The sequence below is a fragment of the Salmo trutta genome, chromosome 30 (genome assembly GCF_901001165.1).
Source record: "Salmo trutta chromosome 30, fSalTru1.1, whole genome shotgun sequence".
NCBI lineage: Eukaryota > Metazoa > Chordata > Actinopteri > Salmoniformes > Salmonidae > Salmo > Salmo trutta.
In genome coordinates, this window is record NC_042986.1 from 13,590,245 (window position 1) to 13,609,761 (window position 19,517).

At 41.3% G+C, this 19,517-nt stretch overlaps 1 protein-coding gene across 2 annotated transcripts; it reads right to left on the bottom strand.

The window, feature by feature from the left end:
* Nucleotides 1–211: 211 nt before the first annotated feature.
* LOC115167993 (transcription factor CP2) lies at nt 212–18,230 on the bottom strand. Of its 2 annotated transcripts, XM_029722815.1 has the most exons (18): nt 17,923–18,230; nt 17,270–17,504; nt 15,214–15,365; nt 8,500–8,576; nt 8,275–8,380; nt 7,952–8,058; nt 7,574–7,726; nt 7,358–7,468; nt 7,012–7,100; nt 6,742–6,790; nt 5,768–5,794; nt 4,441–4,485; nt 3,647–3,740; nt 3,472–3,562; nt 3,243–3,349; nt 2,204–2,346; nt 1,937–1,988; nt 212–1,816 (listed from the first exon to the last, which is right to left on the bottom strand). In XM_029722815.1, the coding sequence occupies exons 2-18, from the start codon at nt 17,389–17,391 to the stop codon at nt 1,779–1,781; spliced, it is 1,563 nt and encodes a 520-aa protein (XP_029578675.1). In that variant the 5' UTR covers nt 17,392–17,504; nt 17,923–18,230; the 3' UTR covers nt 212–1,778. The 2 variants fall into 2 exon arrangements, with proteins under 2 accessions (XP_029578675.1, XP_029578676.1); XM_029722816.1 differs by lacking the exon at nt 5,768–5,794.
* Between the last annotated feature and the right edge of the window lie 1,287 nt (nt 18,231–19,517).

The following is a 19,517-nucleotide window of genomic DNA, read 5'->3' on the forward strand; positions in this document are numbered from 1 at the left end:
TGAGAGTGGTTACATTTCTCCAGCCCCATCCCTCAGCTGTTTACCAACTCCGTCATTTGTCGTAACATTACCTAAATCAAGCATCTGACCAAATTATGCGAGATTTAAGTTCTGGGTTAACCAAGATGACCAAATCAGTGGTGGGGCGTCAAACATTTTCTCAATGGTGCCCATCCAAAACGAGGCAGAGAAAAATACAAAACAGGCAATGTATGGGTAAGGTAGTTTAATCGTTCTGATGACTTGGATGAGGGGCAAAGGTGGGAAACATCTAGCGTTCAGTAGAACCTTATTGAATGGGAACCAACTCTAGCTTTCCACATGCAGCTTTGGTATACCCTAAACAACCCACTATTTATATATTAATACTTGATAGTGGTAATATCCCAAAACAATGCAGACTGCTTCTCTCTAAACAAGGTAGAAACACGTCCGTTTACACGTTTATAAAAACAGTCAGAGAAAAACATGATTTAAATTTCACTTTTAAACAACCATCTACTACAAAAAAAAGTTAAATTGTCCAAAACCATCGTAATGACACTGTAAAGTGATAAATACAGTATAACAGTAAATAGGGTTGGCGGGCAAGACAGAGACTAGTAGGTTGCTGGTGTTGCCACGGTGTGTGGTCAATAAAGAAAGTGATGTCAATCAGTTTAATGAATAAGGGGGAGGCATGAACAGAACAGTATACTGCCACGGTCTTGACAGTGATTAAAGACCTAGAAAAGCTGCACAGATGGACAACACAAATACAACTTGACAGATGTGGGCTTTCACAGGAGCACAGCGCTCACTGGGAGGACAGAGGGGATCTCATATATGCTGCAAGTGTCCCTTTCATTTTCCATTATGACATCACTTCCTGTTCAGATTTTAGGTTGAAGATATTAAATTGTCCTAACCTGGATAATTCCAAATAAACAAATTCATGGGACCTGCGCCGCTATTGGATTCCACAGGATTAGCATTGAAAACATGACCAGCGTTCAGGAAATCCAAGTAATAGTGGCTGTAGATCATTTGAAAAACCTATAAATGAATAAAACAGTTGTGCTATGTGCTTGCTGAGTAAATTCTCTACAATTGTTTTTATTTTTACACTTTCTGTACTGCTTCCAGTCATTTTCGCTCACATTGCTGGTCCCGTGGTCTAGAATGCTTCCGCATTTATGCAAAGAATTACGGGATATTAGAACCCTTTTGTATGTATCTTTAACCTAGTTAAGATTTTATATCCTGTGCAAGCTTTGTTGCCGTAGCTACTTAACCATGACCACGGTCCTCACAAAACGACTCCTTGATGTCCAGCAGCCTAGGAGGAGATGGAGACCGGAGACCATACGCACTCTGCATCTCTTGTTGTGGATCCCTTTCCATGCAAGACTGAATTCTAAAAACAAGACAGCAAAGTCGTTGATTCTGAAGCAGTGACAGGGTGTCTTCCATTCTCTTTTTCAAACATATGAGCGACAAAGCAGGAAAATGCAACCATTTAAAAAGGGTTTTTAGCATGGGAGGAGACTGGAGAGTTGCATCAATATGGCAGCTCAAATAGTGTCACTCCTTTAAAATAAGACAATAAGGTATCGAGGATGGGCAAGGTGCTTCAGTCAAAATGTTCCCCGTAGCGAGCAGCCTCTAGAGAATCGTTGAGCAAAACGATCGGGTTATCTTCAGCACGGTCCAGGTACATCAGGGGCTAAGGCTGTAGAGGGGCTGGCAGGGTTGGGCGTCAGGAGAGAGCGGGGGCTAGACAATCCCCCAGACAGTTTTCATTTCAGGATGATGTGGTAGCCGTCGTTCGTCTCAGCTGAGGATTAACAAAAACAGCGCCTATATCATGAAGGGTGATTTTACAAGCGTAGCTACCACAGACACTTCTCCACCCTCCAATATTTGTGGTAAAAGAAAACAACTGAATGGCACTCACCTTTCATTGTATCCAAAACAAAACATACTTCATCCTGGAAGTTTTGAATCATCTGTGAGAAACGAGAGACTCCGTCTTAGAGGCCAATAACGTTGTATACATTAGGACAGTCTTAAGGCAGACTGAGCCAGAGACAAAGGCTGCGTCTAAAAATCAGACCCTATTGTGTAGCGCACCCCTTTTGGGACTCTGAGCAAAACTAGGGCACAACATAGGAATAGGGTGCTTGTTCGGACAAGACAAAAGGTAGACTAAAGACAGCCTTACCTCGTCACTGACCAGGACATGTATACCAGTGGGTCCCTGTTTAAAGATCTGACTGATCTGTCTGGGTGAGATGTTGAAGAGCTGAGCGATCTTCTCTGTCAGCTCAACTGCTGTCAAGTCCTCCAGGTAGATGGCATGGTACACTGCAGAAGACAACAGACGTGTACAGGAATACATTATCAATAATTGTCGTAGCACCTTGCCCCCCAATACATGTGTAAATATTGGACTATAAATAGTGCATTTCTGTATTAAAACTTACACTAAAATGTTTATTCTATTCTACTGCCATTTACTTTATGTTCCTATTCTTATATTATTTCTTATTGTTGTTGCATTGTCAAGAAGGAACCTGCAAGTAAGCATTTCGTTGGATGGTGTATACCATGTGTATCCTGTACATACCACTAATAAAACATGAAAGTGTGGTATGCCGTAACAGAGAGCTATCATTATGCCATATGATGCATTGCACCGCCATCAGCATGTAGGTAAGCATGTGTTATGAATGCTTTATACACTGAGTATACAAAACATTCACCTGCTCTTTCCATGACAGACTAACCAGGTGAATCCAGGTGAACACTATGATCCCTTATTGATGAACACTTCAAAAATCAGTGTAGAAGAAGGGGAGAAGACAGGTTAAAGAAGGATTTTTAAGCCTTGAGACATGGATGTTGTATGTGTACCATTCAGAGGGTGAATGGGCAAGACAAAATATTTAAGTGCCTTTGAACGGGGTATGGTAGTAGGTGCCAGGCGCACCAGTTTGTGTCAAGAACTGCAACACTGCTGGGTTTTTCACGCTCAGTTTCCCATGTGTGTATAAAGTAAGGTCTACCCCCACCCCCCAAAGGACATCCAGCCAACTTGACAACTGTGGGAAGAATTGGAGTCAACATAGGCCAGCATCCCTGTGGAACACTTTCGATACCTTGTAGAGTCTATGCCCCGACGAATTGAGGCTGTTCTAAAGGCTGTTCTTAAGGTGTTCTTAATATTTGGTATACTCAGAGTAGAACACACACACCCATACCGAAAAAAGTGCTGCTAGCTGCGTCTCCGTTCTCGTGTTTCTGCTGCTGTTCCCGAGCCTGCTGGGATTCCTGGCACACATACACCGTCAGCCTGGGACGTACCACCCTGCGCACACACACAGCGAAATAAGCTGACAAACTTCTCACTTAAAAAAAAAAAATGGTGATAAAATTCGATAGGCATTTGAATGCTGCAATATGGAAGTAGTGATAAGAAAGAAGACTAACCGTCCTTTCAACGCGTTGAAGAGCCTAATACCATCTGCTGGCCCACATATCTGAATGACATCTTCCCTGGTCAGCTTCAACAGATCAGCTCCTGGAACAAATCAGTCTACTTTTAGACCGACTTCCACAACATGACAATGTTGACAATATATATATCTATATATGACCTTCTTACCTGAGAAATTAGTGAAGAGCCGACAGAACGGTGAAAAGCGGTTTCTATGGAGCCACTGCTGTGCATCCTGTGGTGTTGCCGCAGGTAACAGGTTCTGTTTGTCCCAAAAGAGACAGTACACACAAAAATCATAGTCATCCACATCTGCACACAGAAATAAATTGTTTTGGTCTTGGTTGTTCTACACACACGAAAACATTTATGCTGGGAGCCTGGTCAGAGAAGACATGCAATGTACAAGTAACTGCCAAAATACAGGACATGTGAGTAAATGAGGATTAGAAAGTATATTGAAAGCAGATGCTTCCACACAGGTGTGGTTCCTGAGTTAATTATGAAATTAACATCCCATCGTGCTTAGGGTAAAGTATAAAAATGTCCAGATGTCCATTATTTTGGCTACCATGTCTAGAAGAGATCTCACTTTGAAAGAGGGGTCTCAAAGGAACATAAGGGGTTTAAAGGGGGTCTGTGTGTGTGTGTGTGTGTCTCAGGTCACCAGATCTCAACCCAATTGAACACTTATGAGAGATTCAGGAGCGGCGCTCGAGACAGCGTTTTCCACCACCATCAACGAAACGCCACATGATGAAATTTCCCTCCAATAGAGTTCCAGACACTTGTAGAAACTATGCCAAGCTGCATTGAAGCTGTTCTGGCTTGTGGTGGCCTAACGGCCTATTCAGACACTATGTTCGCGTTTTCTTCATTTTGACAGTTACCTTTCTCACTTTTGCTTTGAAAGCCAAAAAATGACATTCAAACTAGATACCATCAAATAAATTCATATATACCTGATGGATACTTTCACCGTCTCTTGTAAGTAGATGGGATGGCAACTGTAAAGCAGAATGTCTCAATTTTAACATTTTATCGTCATATTTCAAAACCTCCCCAATCCCCCAAAAACTTTGCTCATGTATTTCTGTCTATAATGGGGGTAAAACACAAGGAGTGATATTTTGACAGTGCAAACAGTGACGTTGTCAAAATACAGTGCATTCAGAAAGTATTCAGACCCCTTAACTTTTATGTTACAGCTTTACTCTAAAAAAACTATTTACACACAGTACCCCATAATGACAAAGCGGGAAAACTGGTTTTTAGAAATGTTTGCAAATTTAAAAGCAAAACTGAAATACCTTATTTACATAGAGTACCAGTCCAAATTTGACACACCTCATTCCAGGGTTTCTTTATTTGTACTATTTTCTATATTATAGAATAGTGAAGACATCAAAACTTTGAAATAACATATGGAATCATGTAGTAACCAAAAACAAAGTGTTAAACAAATCAAAATATATTTTATATTTGAGATTCCAAGAGCGTCTGCTAAATGACTTAAATGTAAATGTAAATGTAGCCACCCTTTGCCTTGATGACAGCTTTGCACACTCTTGGCATTCTTTCAACCAGCTTCACCTGGAATGCTTTTCCAACAGTCTTGAAGAAGGAGTTCCCACATATTGTGTGTAGATTGTTGAGAGATTTTTTTTTTTTTAAATAAGGCTGTAACATAACAAAACGTGGAAAAAGTGAAGGGGTCTGAATACTTTCCAACACTTTACATCCTATTGCTATATACACACACACACACACTCGGCACAGCATTTATGTCAAAACTAGTTTGAAATGCAATGGTTACATGACTATTACGTACATCATGTAGAAGCGTTATAATAAATGCTGGTACAAGTATTGGGAGTATTACAGCAGGCTGGTTCCAGATCTGTTTGTGCTCTGGTCAACTCTATTGCCAATGATTGTCATGCCAATGCGTGACAAGGAGTTTGCATGATGGCACAAACAGACCGGCACTCAGGCAAATATTAGTGTCGTTCGACACAAACTGCACCTTTTTTTTCATGTAAAATATTCAAGCAGGCCTTAGGGAGAGTTAAGGCAGATGTTGCTGCCTACAAATGATTACAAACTACCCAAAACAACTGGATACATATTTATCATTATCAGACGGCAAGTAATAGGGTTAATAAGTGCAATCAATCGTTTAAAGACATATTATCCGTGAATATTTCACATTCTGTTTGAGTTGGTCTAAACCGTGAAGTCTGCATCTTAAAATCAGAGTCAGACGTTTAGAAAATGTTGGAAACTTACAATTGTATCAGTCAGACAGCTTTCAATCTATATTGGATAATAATGCAGGAGAAAGAAGGGAGAAAAGGTGTACACACCCTTTATAAAACTGAACTGACAGGTGCACGGACATGGCTATCTAGGCTCATTTCAAGGTCTTTCCATCCATCAACCATATTAAATCATTGGGGATGCACGTGATACAGATTCCTAATGGAGGACAGTCTACTACAGTAGTTAAATGGTTGCTTTGATGGACCCAAAAACAAAGGGCATGTTTTACCCATGTATACATAACTGGTGTTCTATGTATCCATAAATGGGAAAACAGAGGGAGTCACAAGGGAAAAACAATTCAATATGAGCACTGCACTAATTCAATGTTCGCACAAATTAATAAAACTGTTGAAAGCAAAAGGGACACATTCACTTTTTTTTTTCCATTACATTTCTCATTCTGCAGGTTCTTATAAATTAGTCAGGTATTCTAAACCAAATCAATGCATAGCCTTTGTTTTTCCCAACTGTTGCCAATCATTTCCAGACAGAAAACCATTTAAGCAAAGTACAAAACAGTTTTGTCGTATTCATTATTTTGGTAAATATGTTCGACTACATGCAAATGTGATCAATGGAGAACAGGTAACGGAAACTGACATCTATCATGTGAAAACAAGATGTAAAGTCGTGCTGCTTTAAAAATAAAATAACATACTGATTGCAAAGTTACATAGCCAGTCTCCTCAGCCCTCATTCTTACACTTCAGTTTAAATAGCCCACTACCGACAATTTCCTACAGTATTTCACTAGTGCTGCTGCCAAAAGCAAAAGGCAAACTTGAAGCATGACCACAATGTGCCAACATCAGTTCTGTGAAAAAAGCTGGACTTTAAACATGTAGATGTGGGGGTTGGTGACATGGGAAGGGATGGTGCAGGAAACTGTGACCCATAGGTGGGTTTTGGACACAAAGGGAAGGGACACAGGTACTTACATCTGCTACCTGAACAACTAGCTCTGGCTGGTGACTGGGGGATCCATTGCTGGGAGGGACAGAGAAAAATAACATGAAAAGGTTGAGATGGACATTCTGGGAATAGAAGGAAAACAGACAGACATTCACAAAGAACAGAAGTATTAGACATTGCATCTCCCCATAATCTTTTATAAATGTACATATAAAACAAAATATAAAACAAAATAAGCAATTTGTAACAAGCAGTGTGGTTCAGTGCAGGCTGCATGTTCATGTCCTGATCCCTACCCCTCTGCCACTGGAAAACTGTTGTGTGAGCTGTTGAAGCCAGGCGATGGAGAGTTATTTACATAGGTGACCTCTGGCCAGGGAGAGCACTGCAAGAGAACATTTCTGTTATTCTAGTAGGGAGGGACCTAGGCTCTTTACATAATCCAGCATTCCAGATGTAAGTGAAGAAATCCTGTGTACAGAATTTCTATGCATTATGATATTACTGACACAAATAATTAAAGGATGCATAATTTTGCTCATGTTCCTTCATTCCTTAGACTTCATACTGACTGCTACCACATCTTCCTCTCCATAGCCAACATTTTCCTCCATCCCATTCACTCAACACACTGACTCTAACCTCTGTTAGGATGGTGGTTTCATACGAGGGCTGGTATTTCTCCTTCTCCTGAGGCGCCCTCTTTTCCATCTTCTCTCTGTCTGTCTTCTGCTTCCTGTCTGCACCTTTAGGCTGCCACAGGTGAGGTAAAGTTGTTTATAATGGACAGTACCGTGATCAGGATCAAATGACGCTTTATGGCAACAGTAAATGTCTTTGGTCAGACTTTCTTCTCACCTTGAAGACTTTGACCTGACAGCTGGCAGAATGCAGGTGCTCTGTATACTCTTCGCCATCATTCTCTTTGAAAGTGTCGATCTGGATGCGGAAAGGCACGCCTTTCTCTCCCCCGTGCTTCCGCATAGTGAACTCTGTGCTGATGCAGTGAACCTAAAACAAGGAATCGGCACGCCTATTTGAAAACTGACGGATTTTGCTAAAGTTGTCATATTAGGACAAAACTATTAGTTTTATTCAGTACAAACATGGTGAGAGCTCTATTTGGCTTGAAAACCCATTTGTTTCCACTCCATTCAGATAGCCTCGGACTGACGTTAGAAGATAAGCTACGGCCGCATTACGAAAACAACCATGTGGGTGTGTTTATCATGCTACCTGGATAAAAACAGAGGTTCTTTTTGAAGGGTCCCACAGGAACTCCACAGTGTTAAGCTGAGTAGGGTTAGCCCTGGGGTCCACCATGCCAACTGACATTGGGATATCTACAATGGAGCAACACGAGACAAGTTATCAGAAGGATTGTGTGAGCACTCAGTCTATGTTATGCAGCCTGTTGTCAACTATAATTTATTTCACTGAAGAAACAACTCAGTGTTATTTGAAACCATGTCAGTGCCACAGCAGCTAAAGTCTTAAAAGCAGCACCCTCCTATCCTTCTTCACCCAGAGTAGGCCACCACCCATGACAGACAGCTTACCCAGGTCGAGGATGCGGTCTCCAGGCCTGTTCCAGCGCCAGCCCTCCAGCTGCTGGTGCTCTGTGTACTGAAGACGACGGTCATGGAAGACCACGCGGATGATGCTCTGGGGGCACACAGAAAACGTCACTGAGGAACTATGACTGATAGACCACATGGGACATTCTCATTGGAACAGACGCATGCAATCACTCACTCACGACTCAGCATTCTTGTTCATCTTACCTTCACCATTTTGCCAGTGATTTCTGGGAGTTCACCCAACTTCCGATTGTCAAGCATTCGAATTTCATAAGACTGTCCTGAAATCGAAACAGAATCTTTTGATAGATGGAACACACACAGTGCCTTCAGAAAGTATTCAAACCCCTTGACTTCCCACATTTTGTTGAGTTACAGATTAAAATGTATTCAATTGAGATGTGTCACTGGCCTACACACAATAGCACATAAATGTCAAAGTGGAATTATGTTTAGACATTTTTACAAATGAATTAAAAGTGAAAAGCTGAAATGTCTTGAGTAAATAAGTATTCAGCCCCTTTGTTATGGCAAGCCTAAATAAGTTCCGGAGTAAAAATGTGCCTAACAAGACATAAGTTGCATTTTAACAGGATTTGTTTCATGACTATCTCATCTCTGTACCCCATACATACAGATAATTGTAAGGTCTCTCAGTCGGGCAGTGAATTTCAAACACAGATTCAACCACAAAGACTAGGGAGATTTTCCAATGCCTCGCAAAGGGCACCTATTGGTAAAACATAAAAAAGCAGACATTGAATATCCCTGTGAGCATGGTGAAGTTACACCACCCAAAGTGTATCGATATACCCAGTAACTACAAGGATAAAGGCGTCCTTCCTAACTCTGTTCCCAAAGAGGAAGGAAACCGTGCAGGGATTTCACCATGAGACCAATGAGGCCTTTGAAACAGTTTCAGGGTTTCAATGGTTGTGATAGGAGAAAACTGAGGATGGATCAACATTGTAGTTACTCCACAATACTAACCTAAATGACAGAGTGAAAATTAGACTGTACAGAATAAAAAAAATGTTGCAAAAAAAGGCACAAAAGTAAAACTGCAAACAATGTCAAAATGGACTTCATGTCCTGAGAATTCAACATATCACTGAGTACCACTCTTTATATTTTCAAGCATGTGGCTGCATCATGCTATGGGGATGCTTGTCAGCAAGGACTAGGGACTTTTTTTTAGGATAAAAATAAACAAAATAGAGCTAAGCACAGGGAAAATCCTAAAGGAAAACCTGGTTGACTGCTTTCCAACACACTGGGAGACAAATTCACCTTTCAGCAGGACAATAACCTAAAACACATGGCTAAATATACACTGGAGTTTCTTACGAGACAAAATTAAATGTTCCTGAGTAGCCTAGTTACGGTTTTGACTTAAATCGGCTTGAAAATTTTTATTTATTTATTTATTTATTTCACCTTTATTTAACCAGGTAGGCAAGTTGAGAACAAGTTCTCATTTACAATTGCGACCTGGCCAAGATAAAGCAAAGCAGTTCGACAACATACAAAAACACAGAGTTACACATGGAGTAAAACAACATACAATCAATGATGCAGTAGAAAAAAAACAAGACTATATACAATGTGAGCAAATGATGTGAGATAATGGAGGTAAAGGCAAAAAAATGCCATGGTGGCAGAGTAAATAAAGTATGGCAAGAAAAACACTGGAAAGGTAGATTTGTAGTTTGAAGAAAGTTAAAAGTTAAAATATAAATAATATGGTGCAAAGGAGCAAAATAAATAAAATAAATAAATACAGTAGGGGAAAAGGTAGTAGTTTGGGCTCAATTAAAGATGGGCTATGTACAGGTGCAGAGATCTGTGAGCTGCTCTGACAGCTGGTGCTTAAAGCTAGTGAGGGAGATAAGTGTTTCCAGTTTTAGAGATTTTTGTAGTTCGTTCCAGTCATTGGCAGCTGAGAACTGGAAGGAGAGACGACCAAAGGAGGAGTTGGCTTTAGGGGTGACCAGAGAGATATGCCTGCTGGAGCGCGTGCTACAGGTGGGTGCTGCTATGGTGACCAGTGAGCGGAGATAAGGGGGGACTTTACCTAGCAGGGTCTTGTAGATGACCTGGAGCCAATGTGTTTGGCGACGATTATGAAGTGAAGGCCAGCCAACGAGAGCATACAGGTCGCAGTGGTGGGTTGTATATGGGGCTTTGGTGACAAAACGGATGGCACTGTGATAGACTGCATCCAGCTTGTTGAGTAGGGTATTGGAGGCTATTTTGTAAATGACATCGCCGAAGTCGAGGATTGGTAGGATGGTCAGTTTTACGAGGGTATGTTTGGCAGCATGAGTGAAGGATGCTTTGTTGCGAAATAGGAAGCCAATTCTAGATTTCACTTTGGATTGGAGATGATTGATGTGAGTCTGGAAGGAGAGTTTACAGTCTAACCAGACACCTAGGTATTTGTAGTTGTCCACAAATTCTAAGCTAGAACCGTCCAGAGAAGTTATGCTGGATGGGCGGGCAGGTGCAGGCAGCGATCGGTTGAAGAGCATGCATTTAGTTTTACTTGTGTTTAGGAGCAGTTGGAGACCACGGAAGGAGAGTTGAATGGCATTGAAGCTCGTCTGGAGGGTTGTTAACACAGTGTCCAAAGAAGGGCCAGAAGTATACAGAATGGTGTCGTCTGCGTAGAGGTGGATCAGAGATTCACCAGCAGCAAGAGCGACATCATTTATGTATACAGAGAAAAGAGTTGGCCCAAGAATTGAACCCTGTGGTACCCCCATAGAGACTGCCAGAGGTCCAGACAGTAGGCCCTCCGATTTGACACACTGAACTCTGTCAGAGAAGTAGTTGGTGAACCAGGCGACGCAATCGTTTGAGAAACCAAGGCTACTAAGTCTGCCGATGAGGATGTGGTGATTAACAGAGTCAAAAGCTTTGGCCAGGTCAATGAATACGGCAGCACAGTAATGTTTCTTATCGATGGCGGTTACGATGTCGTTTAGGACCTTGAGCGTGGCTGAGGTGCACCCATGACCAGCTCTGAAACCAGATTGCATAGCGGAGAGGGTGCGGTGGGATTCAAAATAGTCGGTAATCTGTTTGTTGACTTGGCTTTCGAAGACCTTAGAAAGGCAGGGTAGGATGGATATAGGTCTGTAGCAATTTGGGTCAAGAGTGTCACCTCCTTTGAAGAGGGGGATGACAGCAGCTGCTTTCCAATCTATGGGAATCTCAGACGACACGAAAGAGAGGTTGAACAGGCTAGTAATAGGGGTTGCAATAATTTCGGCAGATAATTTTAGAAAGAAAGGGTCCAGATTGTCAAGCCCAGCTGATTTGTAGGGGTCCAGATTTTGCAGCTCTTTCAGAACATCAGCTGAATGGATTTGGGAGAAGAAGAAATGGGGGAGGCTTGGGCGAGTAGCTGTGGGGGGTGCAGTGCTGTTGAATGCAGTAGGGGTAGTTAGGTGGAAAGCATGGCCAGCCGTAGAAAAATGCTTATTGAAATTCTCAATTATAGTGGGCTTATCGGTGGTGACAGAGTTTCCTATCCTCAGTGCAGTGGGCAGTTGGGAGGAGGTGTTCTTATTCTCCATGGACTTTACAATGTCCCAGAACTTTTTAGAGTTGGAGTTGCACGAAGCAAATTTCTGTTTGAAAAAGCTAGCCTTGGCGTTTCTAACTGCCTGTGTGTATTGGTTTCTAACTTCCCTAAAAAGTTGCATATCGCGGGGGCAGTTCGATGCTAATGCAGAACGCCACAGGATATTTTTGTGTTGGTTAAGTGTTGGTTAATCTAATGGCAAGACTTGAAAATGGCTGTCTAGCAATGATTAACAACCAAGTTCACAGAGCTTTAAGAATTTTTAAAAGAACAATGTGCAAATATTGTACAATGCAGGTGTGCAAAGCTCTAAGCGACTTACCCGCAAAGACTACCAGCTGTAATCGCCGCCATAGGTGATTATAACATGTATTGACTTAAGTGGTGTAAACACTTATGTAAATGTGATATTTCTGTATAAGTCTCAATAAATTTGCAAACATTTCTAAAAACATGTACTCACTTTGGCATTATGGGGTATTGTGTGTGTAGATGGGTTAGAAAAAAAAAAAAAATGTAATACATTTTTTATTCCGACTGTCAATGTTGAATAAGTCAAGGGGTATGAATACTTTGAGGGCACTGAGAGTGTGTGAGAGAAATATATAAATAAATAAATAAATAAATAACAAAGAGTCCATATTATTATTTATTTAGGCTGCAATTTCCGAGCCTGGTAACTCTAATGAACTTGTCCTAGTGGTAACTCTGGCAATCCCTTTCCTGTGGCGGTCCTCATGAGAGCCAGTTTCAACATAGAGCTTGATGGTTTTTACAACTGCACTTGAAGACAATTTTTGACATTTTCCACATTGACTGACCATGTCTTAAAGTAATGATGGACTGTCATTTATCTTTGTTTCTTTGAGCTGTTATTGCCATAATACGGACTTGGTCTCTTATCAAATAGGGCTATCTTCTGAATAACACCCCTACCTTGTCACAAGACAACTGATTAAGAAGGAAAGAAATTCCACAAATTAACATTTAACAAGGCACACCTGTTAATTGAAATGCATTCCAGGTGACTACCTCATTGAGCTAGTTGAGATAACAAGAGTGTGCAAAGCTGTCATCAAGGCAAAGGGTGGCTACTTTAAAGAATCTCAAATATATTTTGATTTGTTTAACCCTTTTTTGGTTACTACATGATTCCATGTGTCATTTCATAGTTGTGATGTCTTCACTATTATTCTACAATGTAGAAAATAGTAAAAATAAAGAAAAACCATTGAATGAATAGGTGTGTCCAAACTTGACTGGTATTGTATATATAGTGCATTCAGAAAGTATTCAGACCCCTTGACTTTTCCCACATTTTGTAAGGTTACAGCTATATCCTAAAATGGATTACAAAAAAAATTATCATAATGACCAAGTGAAAACAGGATTTTAGAAATATTTGCAAATGTGTTAAATGTAAAACAGAAATACCTTATTTACATAAGCATTCAGGCCTTTTCCTACGAGACTCGAAATTGAGCTCAGGTGCATCCCGTTTCAATTGATCGTCCTTGAGATGTTTCTACAACTTGGAGTCAACCTGTAGTAAATTAAACTGATTGGACATGATTTGGAAAGGCACACCTGTCAATATAAAGTTCCTCAGTTGACAATGCACGTCAGAGCAAAAACCAAGCCATGAGGTCAAAATAAATTATCCATAGAGCTCCGAGACAAGATTGTGTCGAGACACAGATTTGGGGAAGGGTACCAACAAATTCCTGCAGCATTGAAGGTCCTCAAGAAAGCAGTGGCCTCCATCATTCTTACATGTAAAGGGTATGGGACCACCAAGACTCTTACTAGGGCCGGACGCCCGGCAAACTGAGCAATCGGGGGAGAAGGGCCTTGGTCAGGGAGGTAACTAAGAACCCAATGGTCACTCTGACGGAGCTCTAGAGTTCATCTGTGGAGATGGGAGTACCTTCCTGAAGGACAACCATCTCTGCAGCACTCCACCAATCAGGCCTTTATGGTAGAGTGGCCAGACAGAAGCCACTCCTCAGTAAAAGGCATATGACAGCCTTCTTGGAGTTTGCCAAAAGACATTTAAAGACTCTCAGACCATGAGATACAAGATTCTCTTGTCTGATGAAACCAAGATCTTTGGCCTGAATGCCAAGCGTCAGGCCAAAGGTGAAGCATGGTGGTGGAAGCATCATGCTGTGGACTGGGAGACTAGTCAGGATCAAGGGAAAGATGAACAGAGCAAAGTACAGAGAGATCATTGATGAAAATCTGCTCGAGAACGCTCAGGACTTCAGACTGGGGCGAAGGTTCACTTCCAACAGGACAACGACCCTAAGTACACAGCCAAAACAATGCAGGAGTGGCTTCGAGACAAGTCTCTGAATGTCGGCCTCCCGAGTGCGCAGTGGTCTAAGGCTGTGCCACTAGAGATCCTGGTTCGAGTCCAGGCTCTGTGGCAGCTGGGAGACCCATGGGGCGGCACACACTTGGCCCAGCGTCGTCCGGGTTAGATGTCCTAATCCCATCACACTTTAGCAACTCCTGGGGCGGGCCAGGCGCAGTGCATGCTGACACAGTCGGCAGGTGTACAGTGTTTCCTCCAACACATTAGTGCGGCTGGCTTCCAGGTTAAGCGGGCATTGTGTCAAGCAGCAGCGCAGCTTGGCTGGCTTGTGTTTCGGAGGACGCACGGAACTCGACCTTCGCCTCTCCCGAGTTCGTACGGGAGTTGCAGCGAAGGGACAAGACTAACTACCAATTGGATACCATGAAATTGGGGAGAGAAAGTGGTAATAAATAAATAAAAGTCTGAATGTCCTTGAGTGGCCCAGCCAGAGACCGGACTTGAACCCGATCGGTCATCTCTGGTGAGACCTGAAAATAGCTGTGCAGCGACGCTCAGTATCCAACCTGACAGAACTTGAGAGGATCTGCAGAGAATAATGGGAGAAACTCTCCAAATACAGGTGTGCCAAGCTTGTAGCGTCATACCCAAGAAGACTTGGGGCTGTAATCACTGCCAAAGGTGCTTCAACAAAGTACTGAGTAAAAGGTCTGAATACTTATGTAAATGTGATATTTCAGTAGTTTCTTTTTTATACATTTTCAAAAACATATAAAAACCTGTTTTTGCTTTTTCATTGTGGGGTATTGTGTGTAGATTGATGCGGAAAGAAAACAATTTAAATCAATTTTAGAATGAGGCTGTAAAGTAACAATTTGGAAAAAGTCAAGGGGTCTGAGTACTTTACAAATGCAATGTGTATGTATGTATGCACACACAATCTGGCTATTTCTTTTAAATTGGCATCAAATTCACAAGAAAAGCATGTAATGTAAAAAAGACAGATGCTAACCTTGGTTGAGGTAGGTAAGTGTTTCATCATGCAGTTTGATAGCAGGCGAGGTTGCTGCACACAGAACATACTGGAAAGGAAGAATCTTGTTCTCACTGTCAGGCGGCAGGTTAGACTCCTCCTGCTTAAAGATGGGGAGGGCCAGCACGTCGCTGGAGAAAGAACCGCATGACAACATGGTCAATGAACTGGCAAGCCAAGGTCTTTTACAAGTACATGAGATTGGCATAGTATCAAGAGCTGTCTGAAACAACAACTCAACAGAACTTGTACCTCCAGAATACGAGACAGATTGAAAAGGTCAATTCAACTTTTAAAAAATAAACGTGAGGAAATTCTGTTACCCACCCAATAAATGTAAATGAAATTAATATCACTAGAAGCCACTGGAAAATAACAAGTGATTTATAACACACTTTCTTCACAGTTCATTAGTTACGATAGTAAAAACTTGTGCAATCAACTACTTTGGTATGCAGCCTGAGTATCTCATCCTCCCTCTCAACATAAGAATTATACTGACAATGAGGGACTTTAGTATCATGTAACAGAACACTTACAATACTGACAAAAGAGCAGTCTGAAAGAGAGGGATGTATACCCTATACAAAAACTGTTCCTGACACAGTAAAAATCCCAATTCTGACAGATTAAGGCCTCCTCTTTTCTGGCATAAGAACAATCCTCAAGAGAGACCTGATGGAAGGTTAGGCATGTGCTAGCCCAATAATGGACTAAAGGAGCCTAACGTTACACTTTATAGTCCAAGGACCTTACATGTTCTGTTTAGAGGTGAATTGGCTCTGGCAGCCAAATGCTCCATCTAAACGTGAATCGAAGCTCAATTGCAGTACGGTTCTAGAAACATGTAAAAAAAATACATTTAACTAGGCAAGTCAGTTAACAACAAATTCTTATTTACAATGACGACCTACCCCGGCCAAACCTGGACGACGCTTGGCCAATTGGGCGCCGCCCTTTGGGACTACCAATCACGACCAGATGTGATACAGCCTGGATTCGAACCAGGGACTGTAGTGTCGCCTCTTGCACTGATATGCAGTGCCTTAGAGCGCTGTGCCACTCGGGAGTGCAACATAAAGCCCTTTACTTTCATATCACATCAAAATAATTGACACTTACTGTACACTGTTTTAACCGGTTTAAACACTGTTACAGACAATATGTTCCAGTGACAACACGTTTGTGGTGTCCAATCTTCTGTTTACACAAAAGGTGTGTTGTAATTTTTTAAAACATTTTATTTATTATTATTTCACCGTGATATGAAAAACACATTCCTTATGTTTCCAAAACAGTCCCGCAAGCAATGCGTGTTAACGCTTAGAGCAAGCGTTGGGGGCTCTTAATAAAACTCCCCTGGCCAGAAGATACTATCGTCAATAGGTGCTAAATGTAGTTAGCGTCTATGAATGGGCTAACTCGTGAATTACTGGCAAAAAAATGCTTTTTCTGTAAAATCACTATAAAATGGGTGTGATATGTTTAACAAAATACAAAAAACAAATATTTGACATACACACCGCCAAAAACGTAAGTATTTTGAGAAGCTGTCCTATCCACCAACACAAATAGTAAGCAAACGGTAAACTATAGCTTGGGAGTGACAATTTAGCAACATTGAGAATAGGATACATTCTAAATGCATTCCATTCTAGTATGGAATATACTGAAAGTAAACAGTAGCCTAGATTTAGAAGGCCGTTTCCACTTGAGGTATGCGTTCCATAACAAACTACTTTACAGATTCACTATTCATAGGTTATTTGGCCAACGCTCTCTCTGAACTGAAAACACACACTCCTAACATTTAAAGCAGCACCACCCGACACCATGCAAAAGGACAAATTACTAGAGAGCGACGGCCACCAACTCATTATAGGCTAACTGATAAATATGATAGGGCCTACTCTTGAATAGGTAAAACAGTATTATTATTTTTTTCACTGACAGATACTGATTTTCTATGTAAAAGTACAAAGTACTATGTCTTGACATTTTAACATTTCAATAGACTTCCAATTATGATTCATACCTCATACTGTACGCCCCAGCTCCAAGCTCTTGTCCAATGCCAGAGAGACTGGCATCAAAGTCTTGGACCAGACCTGATTCAATCACCTCATCAGTGAGTGGCAACTTCAGAGCCCAAGCCATGACGACGCGTGGAAATTGATTGCAGTCGAACTTGTCTCAAATTCTCGATCCCTGGCCACAAAATTCCAAACTGCAAATTTCTTACAGCCTGGTAGATGTCTTTTGCTACCAAACTGGAAGAGAAATGCCATGAAACATACACAGTTCAGTACCAGTGTAAAGACTATTGGTTTAATATAGGCCTAGCAAACGAATTGACAATACATTCTAGATTGTATGGACCACAAAATGTCATCACAAAGCTGGCAGGTATTGCAGTATTCCACATTAAAGATATTTAAGCTAGAATGACTGGTAACTTAAATGCTGTGTGTAGTAACTAGCGAATGTACAAAATGAAAAGCTTTGCTATATGGCATAATGTTACTGTGCTAACTCAGTAACGTAACTAACGTTACCTGGCGAACTTGAATGATTGTGGATGAATGTTTTACCTTGCTAACGTTACAACTCAACGTGGTTTGTCGTGTTAATATGAAGTTAAATTATGATAGCACTTCTAGCTAGTACGTAAATAGCTATCGAACTTACCTTTAAAACCAAGTAAGTTGACTAGCTAACCCTGCGACCATTGCATGCCATGTTGCTCCCTCGTTCTCTCCATATTGAGATAACCAACGTTAGCAAACTACCTCCAACATGAGCTACTACTCTTCAGGGAAACAGCGATATGAACACTGATTATTCGAATATAACGAAACGAGAACTAATTGAGTTGTATATGGTAGTTAATTAAATCTGCATTAATCGCAATACAAACCTAATAATAAGTTTGTTTATCTACTCGGCTAGAAAAGCTTCTTCTTCTCTGATATCATGGCGGTCCGCAAATAAACGTAAAGGTGCATGCCGCCACCTACTGTGCTGGTCTGCCTAATTCTATACTACTAAGATTTTTTTTAAAATAATTAATAAAATAATACAAAATATTATAATAACAATGAATCCCGACTAACTTCTACCACCCCCCCCCCCCCATTTTTAAAATAATAAATAAAACCCCTTCCAATCCCCCCAACCCATTCAACTTTATCTATACTGAACAAAATGATAAACGCAACATGCAACAATTTCAATGATTTAACTGAGTTACAGTTCTTATAAGAAAATCAGTCAATTTAAATAAATTCATTAGGCCCTGGATAGGCCTGGGAGGGCATAGGCTCACATTTACATTTATTGTGGCCCCCAAGTGGGGCTCACCCACTTGGGGGCCAGGCCCACTAACTGGGGAGCCAGGCCCAGCCAGGCCCAGCCAGTCAGAGTGAGTTTTTCCCCTGAAAAGGGCTTTATTACAGACATAAATACTCTTCAGTTTTATCAGCTGTCGGGTTGGCTGGTCTGAGACCATCCCGCAGGTGAAGAAGCCGGTTATGGAGGTCCTGGGCTGGCGTGGTTACTCGTGGTCTGCGGTTGTGAGGCCGGTTGGACGTACAGCCAAATTCTCTAAAACGACGTTGGTGGCAGCTTATGGTAGAGAAATGAACGTTAAATTCTCTGCCAACTGCTCTGCATGCTATTTGCACACTCTCTCAACATGAGACATCTGTGGCAGTGTTGTGTGACAAAACTGCACATTTTAGTGGCCTTTTATTGTCCCCAGTACAAGGTGCACCTGTGTAATTATCATGCTTTTTAATCAACTTCTTGATATGCCACACCTGTCAGGTGGATGGATTACCTTGGCAAAGGAGAAACGCTCACTCACAGGGATGTAAACAAATTTGTGCAAACATTTTAGAGAAATAAGCTTTTTGTGCATATGGAACATTTCTGGGATCTTTTATTTCAGCTCATGAAACACAGGACCAACACTTTACATGTTGCGTTTATATTTTTGTTGAGTGGAACATTGGTTTATATACACATCATTGGCGCTCACAGACGCCATACTTGGACAGATACAAAGAAGAGTCCTCTATCATTCTCTATGGTATTTGTGGCTCTGAAGAGACTGGATATGTGTGAAATATGACTGAATCCCTTTGAAAGGCTAGACCCACAAATAATTTTTACTAGAGATGTCATAAGCAAGGGGTTAAGGTCTAGAGAAAGGACAAGGGATTGTTATTGTGTGATTTAGACCTATTTTTTAAGTCACAAGTCAAGACAATAAAAGACACAGA